Source organism: Dicentrarchus labrax, unplaced genomic scaffold, assembly GCF_905237075.1.
Source record: "Dicentrarchus labrax unplaced genomic scaffold, dlabrax2021, whole genome shotgun sequence".
NCBI classification, from domain to species: domain Eukaryota; kingdom Metazoa; phylum Chordata; class Actinopteri; family Moronidae; genus Dicentrarchus; species Dicentrarchus labrax.
In genome coordinates this window covers 953,181-978,584 of record NW_026136707.1, presented here as the reverse complement: position 1 = coordinate 978,584, position 25,404 = coordinate 953,181, and the positions used below count along the sequence as shown (strand labels likewise).

Sequence of the window (25,404 nt, the reverse complement as noted above, 5' to 3'; positions counted from 1 at the left end):
ATCTGATCTGCAGTCAGATGAAGCCAATGCAGCCACTTCTCCCCAGATCTGCCTCTGTCTCATCAAACATGTTACAACATCCTGAATAATGTTATTCTTTAACACTTGATGAAATCTTACTGATATTTTCAATGAGTAATATGTTAAAAACAGACAATAACAAGAATGTGTGACAGTATTTTTATTTAATATAATCGACTGAAACAGGAATTTACTACTAGATAGATAAATAACACTTAACTGTCTCCTCTACATAATAATATTCTTTACATCAGAACACAAATGCTTAAGAAAACAGCTCTGGGATCACTCTGTTGAGAACAAGTGATGCAGCGCCCCCTGTTGGCCAATCAGCAGCAAGCATTTCAAATGTTACATGACAATAACAAATAAGAAACTTTGAGCACTTTTGTTGGTCTCTTTCATCAATCTGCTGATATACAAACTGTAAGAACTGCATCTCTAACTAAGTAGAAGAAAAGCACATCAGAGTTATTAATGATTAACACTTAAATCCCCTTTAGGCCAGTTACTCTATATTCTTCTGTATATCTGCACATAAACAGTAAATCAGTTTTTTTCCAGCAACAAACACCTAAAGTAACCATACATACAGCTTTTTGAAATAATTTACTTAAAATAAATGTTTTTTATAAGAAAAATTATCCCTTATGCATTTATTATGAAGGAGACATTATTTATGAAAATTAAAGTAACTAAAATATTGTGTAGACATTGCATAACACATCTAAACAGCTACTCACTAAGGTAATCGCATATATATTATAAATATACATAAAGTTACATTCACATAGTGACATGGACTGAAATACAATCAGTGTGAAATACACAAAAAGTACTGTCTACCCAGGAGAACTCAAGATAAGCACATTGGTGTTCTAAGCCCTTTGCAAAACCTTCAAATACAATTAAATCACAATTATAAATGTTTTCCAAACTCCATTTAAACCTCATATGATCCTAATTATAACTTAACCCACTCTTTATCCCAGCCCTCACATCATATAAAAAAAAAATTAAACTGTGAAGTTTGATATTAATAAACCAGTTGATATTATCTTACATGTAATCAATCTTTACAGAGGATCCAGTAACATTCTCAAGTTTGACTGCAGTGTTTAAACAGTTAAAGCTTTCTGTTCACAGATCCATTGATGTTTGTCACTACAGTTCACTGATTTGATCAGTCCTCTGTTCTGGACAAAAGTTGCACAGTGACCTTCAGTAGGAGGAGGTTGTGGTTTCCAGGATCTGAGGGAAGAACATGATGTTTAGATCAAGGCTGATAGATTTTATGATTCAAAATGTTTAGGAATGTGTCTCTTACTCTTCAGTCAGATCACTTCCATCGACCCACTTCCATTTCCCATCTTCAACTCTCAGTCCAATCCAGAAATGGCCACTTCTTGAATACCAGTTACTGATATAGCTCTGACACCAGAGAGACAGTTATCAGACATTTAAAGACTGGACTTAAATAAACACACTGTGGCCTACAGACTCACAGTGTGCTCAGACTAACAGAAAATATTTTCAATCTCATAAAGACTGTCAAATACATTCCCACAGTTTTCTCATTACCTTCTCTTGTTCATCAGTTATAACAACCAGATCTGAACTCTTTCCTTTGCAGTCTTCTCGAGCTTCATCCCAGGGTTTCTGACCAGCAGGCTCAGGGTTATTAAACGCATAGCAGCCAGACTGGAAGTTATTCCAGCCATTCTGACAAGGTACACACTGTCTTTCTGAACCTACAGAGACCAACCAATAAACAGCATTAGTGCATTCTGATATTATTGTTATTGGTTATTTTAGGAACTAATTAATGGGTTCTGAACATACCTCCACTTTTTAGGGGACAGTAGGCATTAATGCTCCACTGAGCTCGACTGACATTGAGCTCATTCTGCTTTGTCTCCATGTCTTGTATTTTTTCTTCTAAGTTCTTCTTCTGCGTCTTCAGCTCCTGGTTTTGTGTCTTCAGGTTCTGGTTTTGTGTCGTCAGGTTCTGGTTTTGTGTCTTCAGGTTCTGGTTTTCTGCAGTCAGGTTTGTGATCTTGCTTTCTAAGGCAGTATAGGATTTAGTCAGGTTGTTGTGGTCCCTCCTCAAGTTTTCATTTTCTGAGCTCAGATTGCGGTTGAGGTTTGTCAGGTTGTGATTGTCCGCCAGTAGAGACGTTTGGTTTTCTTTTAACTGGTTCAGCTCACCCTCATGATTTAATGTAGTGACTGCAAAACGAAAATAATAATGCAATTTTTTCCCTTCATTTGTTTTGTCATTTTCCACATTTGGAAGCTAATTCCTGTCTGCTCTCCTTCAGGTTTTCAGCTTTTGGAAGTTGTTGGCTCTCAATGTGTTTCTTCAATGTACAAGATCAACAAATCCCATGAAAAGACTAAAACAAACGTGTTAATCTGAATCTTAGTACTTTCGAACTTCCTCTGTGACACTCAGAGCCCAATTGGTTCCTACTTAAGTCAACATTTAACGTTGTCTAAATCAGCTGGGCACTGTAGTTTTAAGTAAACATTACTCAAACAGGAGTGGACCGTGCATTTGTCTGGGATGTTTTTCTGGCAGCAGGATGGTGTGTGTGGGACTGAGTCAAAAGCTGACAGATAACATTGGAGCTCCAAGGATCAGTGCTGTGTTGGTTTGGGTCTGATCATGGGATATGTTTGCAATAAGAAGAAATATATAATATCACTTAACTTATCCTTTAATGCCTTCCTGTTTCTACTAATTCTGTCACCAACCTTTCACTGCTGTTATGTGGCTTTGGTCTCAAATGAATTCACATATTCAATCGACTATATGATCGATAATAAAGGCTTTATTCTGAAGTCAAATTTAAGTGGGAAAAAATAAACATTACATTTATATTTGTTCATTTTGTTTCATTTTGGTTAAATAACCACAAAGCTATAAAACATGGGAATAAAAGTCATTAAGATAACATACAACAACAACAACAACAACAACACACCAACATGCTTTACAGTGTGATACAGTGGGCTTCTCCAAGAATAAATAAATGGTTGCACATTGAAAATAGAAATCATGTAAATAAGAACCCTGTCCTATGAATCCTTTACTCTCTGCAGACATTTCTACATCAGATTTTGTCTCTAGAAATTAACTCTGTTCCTAAAAGATTAAAAAAACTATTTGAGGCAGATTATGTGAATAAAACAAACTGCCTATAGATAATAGAGTTAATGCACGGACTTCCTGTTCTGTATACTTACGGTAGACGCAGACTGCTATGACGCCCAACAGCAAAATGACACAAAGAACCCCCAAACAAGAAGCCAACTGCTGATAGCAGCGACGTCTGTTGTTTGCTTTCTTGTCTGGCAAGATTCCTGCTGAGGCTAAACAACAAAATATAGGAGTTAGACAGTTCACCTCTGGGTCTCTTAATGGAACGGACAAGGGGGGGAACGGGGGATCAACTGTAAGTCAGTCACACCTCGACTTTCTTCTAAATAACTCGAAGGGGGTCTAGCCCAGGGTGTCATTCAAGATAGAACCGCCACTGCTTAAAGTAGAAGCAGTAATAGTGGAAGTGTTAGGAAGAAGGGATGTCCGATAATATCGGCCCTCCGACAGACAGACAGTGTTTACATTTGGAAAGCCATGTTGCATTTATGTATGCATCCAGTGAGGCATCACAATAAAATTAGGTATAATGTGTTAATTCCACAATAGGAGATATGTTATGTTGTTATCTAACAACAGTTTTGGTGTAAAAAGCCTGCATATATCGGTATCGGAAATTGAGAGTTGGACAATATCGGAATATCGGATATCGGCAGAAAAGCCAATATCGAGCATCCCTATTAGGAAGTGTTGGTGGTAGTTACAGCAGTACTTCTGTAGTAGTGGCTGTAACATTAGTTGCAATTGAAGCACTCGTCTAACACTGTGCTGACAAAGACAGATTCAAAATGACTAGACATATTCATTTCCTAATATGGGTTAAACACCCCATAATACAATGTGATAGCATGTTTTCACTAGATCGTCCCAGAGAGTCCACTGCACACTATGTTTTTTGTTCAACTTACCGTCTGTGTCACCAGTTTGTTGGGTTGTTTCACTTCGTACCTTCACTTCATCGTACACAATGTCCTCCTCCTTTTTTGCTGAAAGGTTGAAGGACATAATCATTAAATTCTATACAGTGTTCTAATAACAAGGGACTTTAAAAGTTTATAATATTATTTGAAAAGGGAAACTCTGCCTTTTTAAAAGGGAAACACTTTAAAGCAACTATTTCATTTTCCATTTGCCTGACTGGTTTTAGCTAGCTGTGGTCAGAGTGGATTCTCTATTGTGGGTTGCAGAAATGTGCAAAACTAAACAAAAGACCATCAGTTTACATCCAATATGTCAAAAAAAAAAAAAGATAAAAAAAAGTAGATTGCAACAATTTAATATATAACTTCAACCTATATAACTGTAATAAGAGTTTTAGGAACCTAATTCCAATATAACATCATCATTTTACATTTTGGAATATACATTGAGGAAGTGGTAATAACAGTTGGTAAAAGGATTCAAAGTGTGAGATCAGAGTTTAACAATTTAACAGTTTAACAGTGATGCATGTACTACTTTACTGGTTTTCTTTGTCTAATAATAATCAACATTTTGAACATCAGTGCCAATGTGCAGGGTTAGCTCAACATCTAATTTCCACTGTCTTCCTGCAGTTTAAAAAAAGATGCAATTTAACAACGTCATGCTACAGAGTTTTACAGATGTTCCTGTTTTAAACCCTGGTTGCACCACAAATGTCTCTTTCACAGGACACTACAAATGTAAACTTATTCAGATTTAACATTCTGATCGGTAAAAAAAATCCAATTCACATTCTGAGATTATTGAAGAAACTATCAGTCCAAGAAATGAACATTGTTTATGAGGATGATCACACAAACAAACCAGTAAAGTGACAATTTTAAGTTATCTTTTCTTAATGCACAATTTGAAAAACTAAACTTACCTTCAGGTGGGGAATTATTTTTAGTTTTGAATACAACTGAAGCGTAGCTAACCTCCTCCTCTGCCATCGCTACAGTCGTTCTCTTGAGTGCTCTGTGACTTGTAGACAGAGAAGTACCACTGTAAGTAAACCACTGAGCGTCCTTATACGAGAAGTGGTTGTTTCTTCTGGTAAGTCGAGTCTGTCACTCACTGCCTTGTAATAAAGAACTTCTGCTTTTGGTTGAAAAAAGTAATTTGCGTACACAAATATAATGTTTTTCAATACAAATATGCATTTTCACATCATTTCTGACCATTATTATTACCTTGTCTGTGTACAGACGTTGGAAAAGCCAGAGTAAATTAAAAACACACCCAAAAGCCTGAAGACAAAAGTGGTTGGGGAGGCCCACTGGGGACCAACTACAACTATTAGATAGTAGTTTTAATGCTTATTGATGATGCTTTTTTTTATTTTGATGCTATTAGATCTGGGATATTTAGGTCGTTTTGATGCTTTCCACATTGATTTTTCTTTCATTTGGCTTGAGTGCTGCACGTATAATGATAGGAGAAATACTCTCTAAATGACCTCAGAATCATTATCCTATTGATTATTCAGGATTATTCACATGAGTCTTAATTGACTTAATTTACAGCTTCAGACATTAACTGTAGATATTAATATGAAAAAAAATTAATTTGAAAACACAGAAAAATACTAGTTTACTGTTTAAAAAGTGAACAGTAGCAATTTATTTTATTCTATTCTTCTGGGCCTTTGGTAGAAGAGCTCCGGGGCTCTGCTATAGGGGAATAAGGTGGTGGGGGCTCACTGCCACTACTACGCCGTGACTGCTGCTGCCGAATGAGAGTGTGTTTGTTCTGTTGGTTATGGCTATGTAGTGTTTGAGTGCATATATTCATTGATTTAGTAATTCAGTAATTATTAAATTAAACAGTTAGTTTTGCTTCTGGAGTTGTGTTTCCTTCTGTTGTGCTCCAACACTGTTTGACATATCAGAAAGATCTAATCATGTATCACAAGCTATGATAAAAAATGCACCAGTGAACAGTCTCTGTGTTATCACATGGACATTTCACAATCTTCTTTTAGTTCTTTCTTGACAAAACGAAGAAGTTAAAGATACCACAAATAAAACCATGAAATTCCTCCTTGTAAAACACACAATATGACACTTCCCTGATTACTGAGACTCACTGCACCGAGCTATGATGCTGTATTTGTGCTGATGTTGACTGTGTGTGTAACTGATGTGTGAGCTTCAGATGGACTGAACTGAGGCCAGATCTGCCTCTGTCTCATCCTGTTCAGGTTCAAACATGTTGTAACATCCTGAATAATGTTATTCTTTAACACTTGATGAAATCTTACTGATATTTTCAATGAGTAATATGTTAAAAACAGACAATAACAAGAATGTGTGACAGTATTTTTATTTAATATAATGGACTGAAACAGGAATTTACTTCTCGATAGATGAATAACACTTAACTGTCACCTCCACATAATAATATTCCTTACATCAGAACACAAATGCTTAAGAAAACAGCTCTGGGATCACTCTGTTGAGAACAAGTGATGCAGCGCCCCCTGTTGGCCAATCAGCCATTTCAAATGATACATGACAATAACAAATAAAAAACTTTCAGCACTTTTGTTGGTCTCTTTCATCAATCTGCTGATATACAAACTGTAAGAACTGCATCTCTAACTAAGTAGAAGAAAAGCACATCAGAGTTATTAATGATTAACACTTAAATCCCCTTTAGGCCAGTCACTCAATTTTCTTCTGGATATCTGCACATATACAGTAACTCAGTTTTTTTCAAGCAACAAACAGCTAAAGTAACCATACATACAGCTTTTTGAAATAATTTACTTAAAATAAATGTTTTTTATAAGAAAAATGATCCCTTATGCATTAATTATGAAGGAGACATTACATATGAAAATCAAGCAAGTGAAATATTGTGTAGACATTGCATAACACATCTAAACAGCTACTCACAAAGGCAATCATATATATATTATAAGTATACATAAAGTTACATTCACATAGTGCCATAGAATGAAATACAAAATGAATCACTGTTAATAATATATAGAAATAACCTAGTCTACACAGGAGAACCCAAGATAAGCATATTGGTGTTTTATGTCCTTGGCAAAACTTTCTGATACAGTTAAATCCCAATACAAACTCAATTTAAACCTCATCCTAATTAGAACTTAACCCACTCTTTATCCCAGCGCTTACATCACTCGAAAAAAAAGTAAACCACGAAAAATTTGAATTGAAATAAATCCCTTTAAAAACAATGTTCTCACACTCACCACGCCACTGCAAGTGCAACAAAAGCCCCACGTACATAAAGAGAAAAGGAATCATTTATTAATGTAATCCATGCAAAAGATGTACAGAGAAGGAAAAGTAGCATTCAGCAGAATATAGTTAATTTAGGTAACTCAGGTAAAGACTGCACTGAAGCAACGATTCTGCAGGACACTTTTAAGGGAGAGAGAAATTCCCTGTAGACAGCAACAAGACAAGATCGACAAGATCAAAAAATATTACAGAGAGAGTTTATATAGAGCTATTTCATAGCCTACTTTGTTTATTAGTTATTCAGTATAAAATATATGTATATAATGTACTATATTAATATTTTAAATATAAAAAACATTAAGGAACAGCTTGGTTGAGTGCATTTCTTTTCTTAAAGTAATGCAGAGCCATTCACCTATATTATTAAAGAAAATACAAGTATTGGATCAGGACTCAGTATCAGCAGATATTAAATGTGGCTCAGGGGCAAAAAAAACTGGATTGGGACAGTGAGTGGTCAAAAGACTATAAAGGCGCTATACAAGTACAGGTCCATTTACCATTTACCATTTACTAGTATTGGTATTGGCTGTAATAAATATACTAAAATCCTTGTATCCTGGTGTCGACAGCTCCTGGTTTTTGTTTTGTGTCTCAAGTTGGTTGTTTTGTGTTGTCAGGTTCTGGTTTTGTGTCGTCAGGTTCTGGTTTTGTGTCATCAGGTTCTGGTTTTGTGTCGTCAGGTTCTGGTTTTGTGTCATCAGGTTCTGGTTTTGTGTCGTCAGGTTCTGGTTTTGTGTCTCCAGCTCCTGGTTTTGTGTCTTCAAGTTCTGGTTTTCTGCAGTCAGCTTGGCGTTGTTTTCAGAAATGACTGAGGTAACTACAGTGACAGATAGAGGAAGGTGTTGGGCTTTAAGACTTTAAGACTTCAAATTCAGATTTACTTATATAACACAAAAACATGATAAAGAAAGGTTCACATGTTTCCAATCAATCTTAAAACAATAGTCAGGTGCCCCTATGAGCATTGAAACTGTGTTTAACTGATGTTTTTTTTTGCTGTCATCCTCTTTATTTTTGCAAATCAGAAATCTCTTCCTGATGCACCTCCACTGTAAGAGATGGGACACACAGTCCACAGTCCTCATTCTGTGCAACACAGATCCCAAACTTTACCTGAAGCTAATATGAAGTTTCAGTGCTCTAACTTTGTTAAGTCAACTGTTTCAAAATGTCCTCTTTCTGGGGCCTTAATAGCTCGCCTTGTAGAGCTTGTGCACCATGTGCCAAGGGTGAGTCCCTACTGCAGCGGCTCAGGGTTCGAGTCAGACCTGTGGCTTTTTGCTGCGTGTCCCCCCCCCCCCGTCACTCTTAAGCTGTCACTATCTCCTAGAGGGCAATAACAGCCAAAAAGAAAGTACTCCAACTTTGTAGTAAAACTACTGTAAGTTCAGATGATTCACATTTGATTTCTGTAAGTCAGACTGCTGAAGCCTCCTATTACCTTCAAATAAACATTGGAATACATGTTTGCACAGGGCCAGCATGAACAGGAGGAAGGATTACACCAAGCAAAAACTGTTACAGTGTACATATGGGCAGCTGACTATTGCTTTATTACAGACTTGATAAAATGTGAACCTGTCCTTTAAATGTGGACTAACAACAGCAAGTAAAGAAGAAAAAAAGCTTTAATTTGATATAAGATTGACATAGAAGGTACTCACAGTAAATATGAAGGGACATGATTACTAACAGTATCACCCAACACGCTGCCATTGGTAGAAAAGACTGAGTGAAGGAGAGAAACTTCTGACCTGAAAGAAAAATAAGAATTCAGTTAAAGCACGTCAACAACTTGATTAACAGTAGATGGCGCTTTGAATACATTTTACAATAAAGAAAAAGGAACTATTAATTATATTTAACATCATAACTGATCATATATTTTATGTTTAACAATATAACATGTGTGACAGTTACTGTGTTCTTAATGCACCTGATGTGGCTTCCTTTTTATCCACAGTGCGTACTGCTGCATTAAGATAGTCAGCTTCTTCCTCGATTTGCTCTGAAAGATATCCAGATCAAACACAAACGTCTCTATAACTGAATGTTATTTACAGACTGACTCCCACCATGTTGGGAAACCGTGATATAAAACATGGATTTTCTAATTATTAATGAAAACATCATTAAATCTTATTATTCCCAATGTGTTGAGCAGAGAGGAACAATCCTGATGCAAAAGATATAATTAGAAATGAAGGTGTTGTCAATCATCAGAAACATCAAATATTGCAAAAAAGAACAAATGTAGACAGAATACTGGCCAATAAAAAGATAGAGCAGACAAAGTGTTACATGCAGACACGTAAACATTAGAATGGTTTAAAATACCAGTTTCATCCTGTGGTTTTCTGTCCATCCTGAATAAAGATTTAAAATCTTGCTGCAGTCCTGTATGAAGGCTTTAAGGAAAGTCTCAGAGTGTAACTGGTGTGGGAACCTCTCTGGTCCACTGTGATGGTCTTTACTGTACTTCTGCTTTGAGGCTGTGACAGTGTTGTTTTTGCACCTTAGAAGCTAATAATGTGTTGCTGTGAAGAGAAGTCTAGTGGTTTTTGTTGCTGTTGGCACACTGTCTCTGGTGATACTCATGAGTCAGAAATGTACATACCATTGTTCTACTGGCCTAAAATACACACATGTTAATACACACATGTTTGCTTAATACAGTCTATTCATGGAAAGTTATGTTTTTATTTAATTTGTGCCCACCCAGCCTGAACCCTTTTACATGATGTAAAGCCAGTGGGGGTGTAAGGACTCCAGTACAATTGTGTCAGACTGTGGAGGCCTCATTGATCTCCACTGTGTGCCACACATGTCTCATGAACTGGGTCCTGTGTTTGTACCAGAGTGTGGGGTCCTTTTGTAGGTTTTCCCCTGCATGAACATATTCTAATAGATATTATAAAGATGCTGGTTGATATTATAAATAAATGTATAAATAGTTAAAACTGTTGATGAACTGTAGCTGCTGCTGATGCTGAATCTTCAGTCCTGTATGACATTTAGTTTGTGTGTGCTTGTGTGTTCTTACCAAAGCGTCATCATTAGCTTTGTTCAGTGAGACTGCAGACAGGGAAATGATTGTGTTTGGTCTGTCGGTTGTATCGTTTAGTCTAATTAATAAAAATGAGGATGGCAGCACAACAACAGGTGGTCAAGAAAAACAAGATATAAAATATGTCTTTCTGGTTTGTGATGTAGTGTTTGAGTATGTGTATTCATTGATTCAATAATTCAGTCATTATCAATTTAAACATTTATGAGTTGTGTTTCCTTCTGTTGTGCTCCAACAGTGTTTGACATATCATGAGAATGATATGATATGATATGATATGTATCACAAGCTATGATAAAATATTCACTACTGAACAGTCTCTGTGTTGAAAAAACAGAAAAGATAAAGTCTTCACAAATAAAACCATGAAATTCCTCCTTGTAAAACACACAATATGACACTTCCCTGATAACTGAGACTCACTGCACCGAGCTATGATGCTGTATTTGTGCTGATGTTGACTGTGTGTGTAACTGATGTGTGAGCTTCAGATGGACTGAACTGAGGCCAGATCTGCCTCTGTCTCATCCTGTTCAGGTTCAAACATGTTACAACATCCTGAATAATGTTATTCTTTAACACTTGATGAAATCTTACTGATATTTTCAATGAGCAATATGTTAAAAACAGACAATAACAAGAATGTGTGACAGTATTTTTATTTAATATAATGGACTGAAACAGGAATCTGCTTCTAGATAGATAAATAACACTTAACTGTCTCCTCTACATAATAATATTCTTTACATCAGAACACAAATGCTTAAGAAAACAGCTCTGGGATCACTCTGTTGAGAACAAGTGATGCAGCGCCCCCTGTTGGCCAATCAGCAGCAAGCATTTCAAATGTTACATGACAATAACAAATAAGAAACTTTGAGCACTTTTGTTGGTCTCTTTCATCAATCTGCTGATATACAAACTGTAAGAACTGCATCTCTAAGTAGAAGAAAAGCACATCAGAGTTATTAATGATTAACACTTAAATCCCCTTTAGGCCAGTTACTCTATTTTCTTCTGTATAACTCTACATATACATTAGATCTGTCTTTACCAGCAACAAACACCTAAAGTAACCATACATACAGTTTTTTAAAATAATTCACTTAAAAAATATTTTTTATAAGAAAAAATATCCTTTATGCATTAATTATGGAAGAAACATTTTATATGAAAATCAAGTAACTAAAATATTGTGTAGACATTGCATAACACATCTAAACAGCTACTCACTAAGGTAATCACATATATATTATAATTATACATAAAGTTACATTCACATAGTGACATGGAATGAAATACAATCGGTGTGAAATATACAAAAAGTACTGTCTACCCAGGAGAACTCAAGATAAGCACATTGGTGTTCTAAGCCCTTTGCAAAACCTTCAAATACAATTAAATCACAATTATAAATGTTTCCAAACTCCATTTAAACCTCATATGATCCTAATTATAACTTAACCCACTCTTTATCCCAGCCCTCACATCATTTAAAAAAATATATTTATAAACAAAACTTTAAATTGTGAAGTTTGGTATTTATAAACCAGTTGATATTATCTTACATGTAATCAATCTTTACAGAGGATCCAGTAACATTCTCAAGTTTGACTGCAGTGTTTAAACAGTTAAAGCTTTCTGTTCACAGATCCATTGATGTTTTTCACTACAGTTCACTGATCTCAGTCCTCTGTTCTGGACAAAAGTTGCACAGTGACCTTCAGTAGGAGGAGGTTGTGGTTTCCAGGATCTGAGGGAAGAACATGATGTTTAGATCAAGGCTGATAGATTTTATGATTCAAAATGTTTAGGAATGTGTCTCTTACTCTTCAGTCAGATCACTTCCATCGACCCACTTCCATTTCCCATCTTCAACTCTCAGTCCAATCCAGAAATGACCACTTTTTGTATACCAGTTACTGATATAATTCTGACACCAGAGAGACAGTTATCAGACATTTAAAGACTGGACTTAAATAAACACACTGTGGCCTACAGACTCACAGTGTGCTCAGACTAACAGAAAATATTCTGAATCTCATATAGACTGTCAAATACATTCCCACAGTTTTCTAATTACCTTCTCTTGTTCATCAGTTATAACAACCAAATCTGAACTCTTTCCTTTGCAGTCTTCTCGAGCTTCATCCCAGGGTTTCTGACCAGCAGACTCAGGGTTATTAAACGCATAGCAGCCAGACTTGAAGTTAACCCAGCCATTTTGACAAGGTACACACTGTCTTTCTGAACCTACAGAGACCAACCAATAAACAGCATTAGTGCATTCTGATATTATTGTTATTGGTTATTTTTGGAACTAATTAATGGGTTCTGAACATACCTCCACTTTTTAGGGGACAGTAGGCATTAATGCTCCACTGAGCTCGACTGACATTGAGCTCATTCTGCTTTGTCTCCATGTCTTGTATTAATTCTGTCAAGTTCTTCTTCTGCATCTCCAGCTCCTGGTTTTCTGCAGTCAGTATAGGATTTAGTCAGGTTGTTGTGGTCCCTCCTCAAGTTTTCATTTTCTGAGCTCAGATTGCGGTTGAGGTTTGTCAGGTTGTGATTGTCAGCCAGTAGAGACGTTTGGTTTTCTTTTAACTGGTTCAGCTCACCCTCATGATTTAATGTAGTGACTGCAAAACGAAAATAATAATGCAATTTTTTCCCCCTTCATTTGTTTTGTCATTTTCCACATTTGGAAGCTAATTCCTGTCTGCTCTCCTTCAGGTTTTCAGCTTTTAGAAGTTGTTGGCTCTCAATGTATTTCTTCAATGTACAAGATCAACAAATCCCATGAAAAGACTAAAACAAACGTGTTAATCTGAATCTCAGTACTTTCTAACTTCCTCTGTGACACTCAGAGCCCAATTGGTTCCTACTTAAGTCAACATTTAACGTTGTCTAAATCAGCTGGGCACTGTAGTTTTAAGTAAACATTACTCAAACAGGAGTGGACCGTGCATTTGTCTGGGATGTTTTTCTGGCAGCAGGATGGTGTGTGTGGGACTGAGTCAGAAGCTACAGTAGCCATGTTCTTTGTTCTAAAGGAACAGGTTCCGTAATATTACAAAAATTAGACACATACTATCACAGACAGATGCAGAAAAACTAATCCAAGCATTTGTTACTTCTAGGCTGGATTACTGCAATTGCTTATTATCAGGCTGCCCCAATAAGTCCATAAGGACGCTCCAATTAATTCAGAACGCTGCAGCACGAGTACTGACAGTAACTAGAAAAAGAGATCACATCTCTCCTGTACTAGCTTCTCTGCACTGGCTCCCTGTAAAATGTAGAATAGAATTTAAAATCCTCCTCCTCACCTATAAAGCTCTTCATGGTCAGGCCCCTTCATATCTGAAAGAGCTCATAGTACCCTATTACCCTTCTAGAACACTACGTTCTCTGAATGCTGGGCTACTTGTGGTTCCTATAGTCTCTAAAAGTAGAACAGGAGCCAGAGCCTTCAGTTACCAAGCTCCTCTCCTGTGGAACCAGCTTCCAGTTGTGGTTCGGGAGGCAGACACCCTCTCCACATTCAAGACTAGGCTTAAGACATTCCTCTTTGATAAAGCTTATAGTTAGGGCTGGATCAGGTGAGTCCTGAACCATCCCTTAGTTATGCTGCTATAGGCCTAGACTATCGGGGGATTTCCCATGGTGCACTGAGCTCCTCTCTTCCTTGCCCCCGTCACCAAGTGCTTGCTCATGGTGGTACTGTTGGGTCTCTGTAAATAATGTTATAAAAGGTGTTCGGTCTAGACCTGCTCTATTTGAAAAGTGTCCTGAGACAACTTCTGTTATGAATTGGTGCTATACAAATAAAAATGAATTGAAGCACAAGGTTGGCTCACTGATGTGTTTTTAATAGCTGACAGATAACATTGGAGCTCCAAGGATCAGTGCTGTGTTGGTTTGGGTCTGATCATGGGATATGTTCGCAATAACAAGAAATATATAATATCACTTAACTTATCCTTTAATGCCTTCCTGTTTCTACTAATTCTGTCACCAACCTTTCACTGCTGTTATGTGGCTTCAAATGAATTCACATATTCAATCGACTATATGATCGATAATAAAGGCTTTATTCTGAAGTCAAATTTAAGTGGGAAAAAAATGAAAATTAAATTTATATTTGTTAATTTTGGTTAAATAACCACAAAGCTATAAAACATGGGAATAAAGGTTATTAAGATAACATACAACAACAACACAACAACACAACAACATGCTTTACAGTGTGATTCAGTGGGCTTCTCCAAGAATAAATGGTTGCACATTGAAAATAGAAATCATGTAAATAAGAACCCGGTCTTATGAATCCTTTACTCTCTGCAGACATTTCTACATCAGATTTTGTTTCTAGAAATTAACTCTGTTCCTAAAAAATAAAAAAACAACAATTTGAGGCAGATTATGTGAATAAAACAAACTGCCTATAGATAATAGAGTTAATGCACGGACTTCCTGTTCTGTATACTTACGGTAGACGCAGACTGCTATGACGCCCAACAGCAAAATGACACAAAGAACCCCCAAACAACAAGCCAACTGCTGATAGCGGCGACGTCTGTTGTTTGCTTTCTTGTCTGGCAAGAATCCTGCTGAGGCTAAACAACAAAATATAGGAGTTAGTTAAGACCATCTTTCAAAGATATACCATCTCTGGTGTTTCTATCCCTCAACGGCAGCTCAACTGTTACATTCTTTTAGGACTAGGACCCCAAAGCACAGACACACACTAACTGGTGAGTGGGAACTGAAGATACTTTAATAGTAATCCAAAACAAAACTGGAACAGAAGCGGGCCGGAGAGGCAGGGAGCTGGCTGGCAGGTGGACGGCTTCAGCAGAAAATTAGATTTTTACACAGAACGAGGACTGAACAGTTTGTCCACCATCTCTTAAGTTGGATGCACATTAGAAACTGATCTCCTAAGGGCCACTATAAACAGGAGGAGTGATTACAGCAAGTAAAACACATTTCAATATATATTCATATGGGCAACAGACTGTTGTTTAAAACAGACTTTAAGAAAAAGGCTTTTTGCCATTGTGCTAAAAGTAGAAGCAGTAATAGTGGAAGTGTTAGGAAGTGTTGGTGGTAGTTACAGCAGTACTTCTGTAGTAGTGGCTGTAACATTAGTTGCATTTGAAGCACTCGTCTAACACTGTGCTGACAAAGACAGATTCAAAATGACTAGACATATTCATTTCCTAATATGGGTTAAACACCCCATAATACAATGTGATAGCATGTTTTCACTAGATCGTCCCAGAGAGTCCACTGCACACTATGTTTTTTGTTCAACTTACCGTCTGTGTCACCAGTTTGTTGGGTTGTTTCACTTCGTACCTTCACTTCATCGTACACAATGTCCTCCTCCTTTTTTGCTGAAAGGTTGAAGGACATAATCATTCAATTCTATACAGTGTTCTAATAACAAGGGACTTTAAAAGTTTATAATATTATTTTAAAAGTAACAAAAGCTAAACACAAGATGATGACATTGTCACAGTTGCAGTGAGCGCATCCTGTGAAAAGGGAAACTCTCCCTTTTTAAAAAGGAAACACTTTAAAGCAACTATTTCATTTTCCATTTGCCTGACTGGTTTTAGCTAGCTGTGGTCAGAGTGGATTCTCTATTGTGGGTTGCAGAAATGTGCAAAACTAAACAAAAGACCAACAGTTTACATCCAATATGTCAAAAAAAAAAAAAAAAAAAAAAAAGGGATCACAGATTGCAACAATTTAATATATAACTTCAACCTATATAACTGTGATAAGAGTTTTAGGAACCTAATTCCGATATAACATCATCATTTTACATTTTGGAATATACATTGAGGAAGTGGTAATAACAGTTGGTAAAAGGATTCAAAGTGTGAGATCAGAGTTTAACAATTTAACAGTTTAACAGTGATGCATGTACTACTTTACTGGTTTTCTTTGTCTAATAATAATCAACATTTTGAACATCAGTGCCAATGTGCAGGGTTAGCTCAACATCTAATTTCCACTGTCTTCCTGCAGTTTAAAAAAAGCTGCAATTCAACACCGTCATGCTACAGAGTTTTACAGATGTTCCTGTTTTAAACCCTGGTTGCACCACAAATGTCTCTTTCACAGGACACTACAAATGTAAACTTATTCAGTTTTAACCTTCTGATCGGTAAAAAAAATCCAATTCACATTCTGAGATTATTGAAGAAAATATCAGTCCAAGAAATGAACATTGCTTATGAGGATGATCACACAAACAAACCAGTAAAGTGACAATTTTAAGTTATCTTTTCTTAATGCACAATTTGAAAAACTAAACTTACCTTCAGGTGGGGAATTATTTTTAGCTTTGAATACAACTGGAGCGTAGTTTACCTCCTCCTCTGCCATCACTACAGTCGTTCTCTTGAGTGCTCTGTGACTTGTAGACAGAGAAGTACCACTGTAAGTAAACCACTGAGCATCCTTATACGAGAAGTGGTTGTTTCCTCTGGTAAGTCGAGTCTGTCACTCACTGCCTTGTAATTAAGAACTTCTGCTTTTAGTTGAAAAAAGTCATTTGCGTACACAAATATCATGTTTTTCAATACAAATATGCATTTTCACATCATTTCTGACCATTATTATTACCTTGTCTGTGTACAGAAGTTGGAAAAGCCAGAGTAAATAAAAAAAACACCCAAAAGCCTGAAGACAAAAGTGGTTGGGGAGGCCCACTGGGGACCAACTACACAACTATTAGTTCAGTCAGGACCACTTTCGTCAAAATATCTTATATCCCAAGCAGAATTACATTTGGCGGTATGGCTCTGTTCTGGGACCTCCTTGTCCTTCGCGTGCCTACGTGGAAAACCTTAAGGCAGGAGAGCACACCTCCCTGCCCTTCCATGTGCATACATGGAAAGTTTAAGACAAGGAGAGCGGCAGCAGAGACCCCCAGGGTACAGAACAGAGCAAGCATCAATGGCAATCGAAAATGACATTGATTAATTAGAAATATAAAAGGAGGAGCTGGGGTGGAGGTGGGTGCAAAGGCTTGTGAGGGCAGCGAGATAGGCGGCAGGCTAAGCGTTAAATAAGGCGCCTGTGATGTTAGCCAATTGGATGCTTGGAAATCAGGTGAGCTGTCATGACTGTGCATGGTATCCATGGGAAGCTTGAGAATCTGATGTATTTTATGACTAGCTTGATCGTTGTATAGCTGTAACTGAAAGCTAAGCCTGACTTCGTGCCCTGCCTGAACTAACGCTATGCTCAATATAGTAGTTTTATATGCTTAGGTCGTTTTGATGCTTTCCACATTGATTTTCTTTCATTTGGCTAGTGCTGTATAATGATAGGAGAAATACTCTCTAAATGACCTCGAATCATTATCCTATTGATTATTCGATTATTCACGTGTGTCTTAAGTGACTTAATTTACGCTTCGACATTAACTGTAGATATTAATATGAAAAATTTAAATTTGAAACACGAAAATACTGTTTACTGTTTAAAAGTGAACAGTAGATTTTTTATTCTATTCTTCTGGGCCTTTGGTAGAAGAGCTCCAGGGCTCTGCTATAGGGGAATAAGGTGGTGGGGGCCCACTGCCACTACTACGCTGTGACTTCTGCTGCCGAATGAGAGTGTGTTTGTTCTGTTGGTTATGGCTATGTAGTGTTTGAGTGCATATATTCATTGATTTAGTAATTCAGTAATTATTAAATTAAACAGTTAGTTTTGCTTCTGAAGTTGTGTTTCCTTCTGTTGTGCTCCAACACTGTTTGACATATCAGAAAGATCTAATCATGAATCACAAGCTATGATAAAAAATGCACCAATGAACAGTCTCTGTCTTATCACATGGACATTTCACAACCTTCTTTTAGTTCTTTCTTTACAAAACGAAGAAGTTAAAGATATCACAAATAAAACCATGAAATTCCTCCTTGTAAAACACACAATATGACACTTCCCTGATAACTGAGACTCACTGCACCGAGCTATGATGCTGTATTTGTGCTGATGTTGACTGTGTGTGTAACTGATGTGTGAGCTTCAGATGGACTGAACTGAGGCCAGATCTGCCTCTGTCTCATCCTGTTCAGGTTCAAACATGTTACAACATCCTGAATAATGTTATTCTTTCACACTTGATGAAATCTTACTGATATTTTCAATGAGCAATATGTTAAAAACAGACAACAAGAATGTGTGACAGTATTTTTATTTAATATAATGGACTGAAACAGGAATTTGCTTCTAGATAGATCAATAACACTTAACTGTCTCCTCTACATAATAATATTCTTTACATCAGAACACAAATGCTTAAGAAAACAGCTCTGGGATCACTCTGTTGAGAACAAGTGATGCAGCGCCCCCTGTTGGCCAATCAGCAGCAACCATTTCAAATGTTACATGACAATAACAAATAAGAAACTTTGAGCACTTTTGTTGGTCTCTTTCATCAATCTGCTGATATACAAACTGTAAGAACTGCATCTCTAAGTAGAAGAAAAGCACATCAGAGTTATTAATGATTAACACTTAAATCCCCTTTAGGCCAGTTACTCTATTTTCTTCTGTATAACTGCACATATACAGTAGATCTGTTTTTACCAGCAACAAACAGCTAAAGTAACCATACATAGAACTTTTAAAAAAATGATCCCTTATGCATTTATTATGAAGAAGACATTATTTATAAAAATCAAGTAACTAAAATATTATGTAGACATTGCATAACACATCTAAACAGCTACTCACCAAGGTAATCACATATATTTTATAAATATACATAAAGTTACATTCACATAGTGACATGGACTGAAATACAATCGGTGTGAAATCTACAAAAAGTACTGTCTAACCAGGAGAACTCAAGATAAGCACATTGGTGTTCTAAGCCCTTTGCAAAACCTTCAAATACAATTAAATTATAATTATAAATGTTTTCCAAACTCCATTTAAACCTCATATGATCCTAATTATAACTTAACCCACTCTTTATCCCAGCCCTCACATCTTTTTAAAAAATTTAATTTAAATTGTGAAGTTTGGTATTTATAAACCAGTTGATATTATCTTACATGTAATCAATCTTTACAGAGGATCCAGTAACATTCTCAAGTTTGACTGCAGTGTTTAAACAGTTAAAGCTTTCTGTTCACAGATCCATTGTCGTTTTTCACTACAGTTCACTGATTTGATCAGTCTTCTGTTCTGGACAAAAGTTGCACAGAGACCTTCAGTAGGAGGAGGTTGTGGTTTCCAGGATCTGAGGGAAGAACATGATGTTTAGATCAAGGCTGATAGATTTTATGATTCAAATTTTTAGGAATGTGTCTCTTACTCTTCAGTCAGATCACTTCCATTGACCCACTTCCATTGCCCATCTTCAACTCTCAGTCCAATCCAGAACACGTTATTCCTGTGATTCCATTCACTGATATAGCTCTGACAGCAGAGAGACAGTTATCAGACATTTAAAGACTGGACTTAAATAAACACACTGTGGCCTACAGACTCACAGTGTGCTCAGACTAACAGAAAATATTTTGAATCTCATATAGACTGTCAAATACATTCCCACAGTTTTCTCATTACCTTCTCTTCTTCATCAGTTATAACAACCAAATCTGAACTCTTTCCTTTGCAGTTTTCTCGAGCTTCATCCCAGGTTATCTGTTTATCAGGCTCAGCGTTATGAAACACATAGCAGCCAGACTGGAAGTTTTCCCAGCCGTTCTGACAACGTTTACACTGTCTTTCTGAACCTACAGAGACCAACCAATAAACAGCATTAGTGCATTCTGATATTATTGTTATTGGTTATTTTTGGAACTAATTAATGGGTTCTGAACATACCTCCATTTCTTACAGGGCAGTAGGCATTAATGCTCCACTGAGCTCGACTGACATTGAGCTCATTCTGCTTTGTCTCCATGTCTTGTATTAATTCTGTTAAGTTCTTCTTCTGCGTCTTCAGCTCCTGGTTTTGTGTCGTCAGGTTCTGGTTTTGTGTCGTCAGGTTCTGGTTTTGTGTCGTCAGGTTCTGGTTTTTTGTCTTCAGGTTCTGGTTTTCTGCAGTCAGGTTTGTGATCTTGCTTTCTAAGGCAGTATAGGATTTAGTCAGGTTGTTGTGGTCCCTCCTCAAGTTTTCATTTTCTGAGCTCAGATTGCGGTTGAGGTTTGTCAGGTTGTAATTGTCAGCCAGTAGAGACGTTTGGTTTTCTTTTAATTGGTTCAGCTCACCCTCATGATTTAATGTAGTGACTGCAAAACGAAAATAATAACACAATTTTTCCCGTCCATTTGTTTTGTAATTTTTCACATTTGGAAGCCAATTCCTGTCTGCTCTCCTTCAGGTTTTCCAGCGTTTGGAAGTCGTTGACTCTCAATGTGTTTCTTCAATGTACAAGATCAACAAATCCCATGAAAAGACTAAAACAAACGTGTTAATCTGAATCTCAGTACTTTCGAACTTCCTCTGTGACACTCAGAGCCCAATTGGTTCTTACTTAAGTCAACATTTAACGTTGCCTAAATCAGCTGGGCACTGTAGTTTTAAGTAAACATTACTCAAACAGGAGTGGACCGTGCATTTGTCTGGGATGATTTTCTGGCAGCAGGATGGTGTGTGTGGGACTGAGTCAGAAGCTGACAGATAACATTGGAGCTCCAAGGATCAGTGCTGTGTTGGTTTGGGTCTGATCATGGGATATGTTCGCAATAAGAAGAAATATATACCATAATTTAACTTATCCTTTAATGCCTTCCTGTTTCTACTAATTCTGTCACCAACCTTTCACTGCTGTTATGTGCCTTCAAATGAATTCACATATTCAACCAACTATATGATCGATAAAAGGCTTTATTCTGAAGTCAAATTTAAGTGGGAAAAAATAAACATTAAATTTATATTTGTTCATTTTGTTTCATTTTGGTTAAATAACCACAAAGCTATAAAACATGGGAATAAAAGTTATTAAGATTACATACAACAACAACAACACAACAATATGCTTTACAGTGTGATACAGTGGGCTTCTCCAAGAATAAATAAATGGTTGCACATTGAAAATAGAAATCATGTAAATAAGAACCCTGTCTTATGAATCCTTTACTCTCTGCAGACATTTCTACATCAGATTTTGTCTCTAGAAATTAACTCTGTTCCTAAAAGATTAAAACAACAATTTGAGGCAGATTATGTGAATAAAACAAACTGCCTATAGATAATACAGTTAATGCACGGACTTCCTGTTCTGTATACTTACGGTAGACGCAGACTGCTATGACGCCCAACAGCAAAATGACACAAAGAACCCCCAAACAACAAGCCAACTGCTGATAGCGGCGACGTCTGTTGTTTGCTTTCTTGTCTGGCAAGATTCCTGTTGAGGCTAAACAACAAAATATAAGAGTTAGACAGTTCACCTCTGGGTCTCCTAATGGAACGGACAAGGGGGGGAACGGGGGATCAACTGTAAGTCAGTCACACCTCGACTTTCTTCTAAATAACTCGAAGGGGGTCTAGCCCAGAGTGTCATTCAAGATAGAACCGCCACTGCTTAAAGTAGAAGCGGTAATAGTGGAAGTGTTAGGAAGAAGGGATGTCCGATAATATCGGCTCTCCGATATTGTCGGCAGATATTCACTAAAAAATGTAATATCGGGAATTATCGGTATCGGGTTTTTATAACCGATGTTTGTTCTGTAGGCTTCAGCAATTCAGAGCCTGCATGAACGCAGCATGGGACGTTTACTGGCGAGCGCTAGATGACGTATAATAACAACAACTACACTAGACTGGTTGGTTGCTAACCGTGGCTAACAAGCAAACAATTTAAAGCTGAATGATTTTAATATTAACACAAAATAAGTGCAATGCACCTTAAATATTTGACCCTGCTATGAGCTGTTCCTTAATTTACATTAGCACTCCTTCAGGTGCATAATACAATTAAACACATTAACCAAAGCTAGTGCTCAGCTAGTGATTAGCATTAGCGCTCTTTTCAGTATTAATACAATGAAAGTTGACGTTGTTCTCTTATTTTGCACAGACAGTGTTTACATTTGGAAAGCCATGTTGCATTTATGTATGCATCCAGTGAGGCATCACAATAAAATTAGGCATAATGTGTTAATTCCACAATAGGAGATATGTTATGTTGTTATCTAAGAACAGTTTTGGTGTAAAAAGCCTGCATATATCGGTATCGGAAATTGAGAGTTGGACAATATCGGAATATCGGATATCGGCAGAAAAGCCAATATGGAGCATCCCTATTAGGAAGTGTTGGTGGTAGTTACAGCAGTACTTCTGTAGTAGTGGCTGTAACATTAGTTGCAATTGAAGCACTCGTCTAACACTGTGCTGACAAAGACAGATTCAAAATGACTAGACATATTCATTTCCTAATATGGGTTAAACACCCCATAATACAATGTGATAGCATGTTTTCACTAGATCGTCCCAGAGAGTCCACTGCACACTATGTTTTTTGTTCAACTTACCGTCTGTGTCACCAGTTTGTTGGGTTGTTTCACTTCGTACCTTCACTTCATCGTACACAATGTCCTCCTCCTTTTTTGCTGAAAGGTTGAAGGACATAATCATTAAATTCTATACAGTGTTCAAATGACAAGGGACTTTAAAAGTTTATTATATTATTTAAAAGTAACAAAAGCCAAACACAAGATGATGACATTGTCACAGTTGCAGTGAGCACATCCTGTGAAAAGGGAAACTCTCCCTTTTTAAAAAGAAAACACTTTAAAGCAACTATTTCATTTTCCATTTGCCTGACTGGTTTTAGCTAGCTGTGGTCAGAGTGGATTCTCTATTGTGGGTTGCAGAAATGTGCAAAACTAAACAAAAGACCATCAGTTTACATCCAATATGTCAAAAAAAATAAATAAAAAACACGTTGGGGGGCAGCAGATTGCAACAATTTAATATATAACTTCAACCTATATAACTGTAATACGAGTTTTAGGAACCTAATTCCAATATAACATCATCATTTTACATTTTGGAATATACATTGAGGAAGTGGTAATAACAGTTGGTAAAAGGATTCAAAGTGTGAGATCAGAGTTTAACAGTTTAACAGTTTAACAGTGATGCATGTACTACTTTACTGGTTTTCTTTGTCTAATAATAATCAACATTTTGAACATCAGTGCCAATGTGCAGGGTTAGCTCAACATCTAATTTCCACTGTCTTCCTGCAGTTTAAAAAAAGCTGCAATTCAACAACGTCATGCTACAGAGTTTTACAGATGTTCCTGTTTTAAACCCTGGTTGCACCACAAATGTCTCTTTCACAGGACACTACAAATTTAAACTTATTCGGATTTAACATTCTGATCGGTAAAAAAAATCAAATTCACATTCTGAGATTATTGAAGAAAATATCAGTCCAAGAAATGAACATTGCTTATGAGGATGATCACACAAACAAACCAGTAAAGTGACAAGTTTGCACAATTTGACAAACTAAACTTACCTTCAGGTGGGGAATTATTTTTAGCTTTGAATACAACTGAAGCGTAGTTAACCTCCTCCTCTGCCATCGCTACAGTCGTTCTCTTGAGTGCTCTGTGACTTGTAGACAGAGAAGTACCACTGTAATTGAACCACGGAGCATCCCTATACGAGAAGTGGTTGTTTCCTCTGTTGTGTTGAGTCTGTCACTCACTGCCTTGTAATTAAGAACTTCTGCTTTTTTGCTGAAAAAATCATTTGCATACACGAATGGCTGGTTATGAACTTCAGACCATATACAGTGTGCTCCTGTGTGAAGGAAACATCAACAAAATTGATAAAGAAGTGCCAGCAAACAGTGTACTTACAGAAAGAGGTCTGCTAATATTTAACTTTGCATGTTTGCTTTGTGTAGTATCAGGAAACACAATTCATACCACAACCAAATCAACCCACACACAGTGTCCTTGTAGTGCTTTTGACACTTGACTGACGTAACTTCTGGAAATTTGCAACTCGCATTTTCTCACACTTCAAGCGTGACTGCTCCAATATGAGCTAATATTTGTACTCATCAGTGCTCATATCAAATGTCATTAAAGAAAGTCCAGTTTGTGCCTGTGGTCTGTGTGTACGGTTTGTGTCTGCTTTGTTCAGCCAAGTTTATATTCAGTATATTTGGTCCCTTGTTGAGCTTGCTAGCGAGCTAATGGCTGTATGAGTGCTTACAGAGCAAATTTGGACTTTGATCGTTCCTACTATGAGATTTTAACTGGATATTATCTTATTTTTTACTTTTTGTGGCTTGTCATGTTGCAGTTTTCTAGGCCAGGTCTCCGTTGAGAGTGGTCAGTATGACTTCCCTAATTAGATCTTAAACCAAAATGTATAACAACATTTACATATGGGAAGAGAATCCCCCCTCCAATCTTCTACAGGGCAAAACATTAAGGTAACTACTGGCCACAATACTATGAAATGGATATTCTTGGTCTTCAAGTGATGATTCATAATGATTTTGTTATTTTTCATGTATAGCACTACTTATAGGTCAGAATATCCCCTTAATGAACACCTTTCTCTATGATTAAGTATCTCAAAAGTTTGATTTCCAGTTTGAATGTAAAGTGACTAGAACATACATTGGATTTGTTTTGGTGACCTTCGCTTTGTTATCTGTATACAGTAACATGGAAGTGGATTCCAGTTACAAATATCAATTTCAAAGTGAGTGATTCTGCTTTCAAAGAGGAAGTAAAATATGCAAAAGCAGTTTCCTAAACTTGTTAATGTGTTGTTTTGTCTTGTTTGCTTTTATACCTGAAATATTAAATCCCTCAGTATAAATTCTGCTGACAGTCTTGCATAGTAAACTAAAAATGTGACATAGTATTAAGATTTAATTTCCAGTTTG

The 25,404-nt window shown here is 36.8% G+C and overlaps 2 protein-coding genes across 17 annotated transcripts; both read right to left on the bottom strand.

Annotated features, from left to right (window-relative positions):
- Positions 1-168: 168 nt before the first annotated feature.
- LOC127367401 (CD209 antigen-like protein E) lies at positions 169-24,423 on the bottom strand. 15 transcript variants are annotated; one of them, XM_051407189.1, is made up of 9 exons: positions 24,013-24,297; positions 23,018-23,095; positions 21,775-21,900; positions 20,363-20,770; positions 20,191-20,271; positions 12,579-12,667; positions 12,325-12,428; positions 12,233-12,248; positions 169-1,253 (listed from the first exon to the last, which is right to left on the bottom strand). In XM_051407189.1, exons 1-9 carry the CDS (start codon positions 24,077-24,079, stop codon positions 1,140-1,142), a joined length of 1,083 nt encoding a protein of 360 aa, XP_051263149.1. In that variant the 5' UTR covers positions 24,080-24,297; the 3' UTR covers positions 169-1,139. The 15 variants fall into 15 exon arrangements, 13 of the variants coding, with proteins under 13 accessions (XP_051263149.1, XP_051263153.1, XP_051263147.1 ...); XR_007885464.1 differs by lacking the exons at positions 12,325-12,428; positions 12,579-12,667 and adding an exon at positions 19,848-19,951 and having other exon boundaries at positions 169-970; positions 11,934-12,248; positions 20,102-20,271; positions 24,013-24,294; XM_051407193.1 differs by lacking the exons at positions 12,233-12,248; positions 12,325-12,428; positions 12,579-12,667; ... (2 more) ...; positions 21,775-21,900; positions 23,018-23,095 and adding exons at positions 1,349-1,452; positions 1,603-1,772; positions 1,864-2,173; ... (1 more) ...; positions 14,992-15,117; positions 15,823-15,900 and having other exon boundaries at positions 169-1,272; positions 24,013-24,301.
- LOC127367403 (M protein, serotype 6-like) lies at positions 7,560-9,906 on the bottom strand. Of its 2 annotated transcripts, XM_051407200.1 has the most exons (4): positions 9,766-9,906; positions 9,365-9,436; positions 9,093-9,182; positions 7,560-8,245 (listed from the first exon to the last, which is right to left on the bottom strand). In XM_051407200.1, exons 1-4 carry the CDS (start codon positions 9,791-9,793, stop codon positions 7,929-7,931), a joined length of 507 nt encoding a protein of 168 aa, XP_051263160.1. In that variant the 5' UTR covers positions 9,794-9,906; the 3' UTR covers positions 7,560-7,928. The 2 variants fall into 2 exon arrangements, with proteins under 2 accessions (XP_051263160.1, XP_051263161.1); XM_051407201.1 differs by lacking the exon at positions 9,365-9,436.
- Positions 24,424-25,404: the final 981 nt, after the last annotated feature.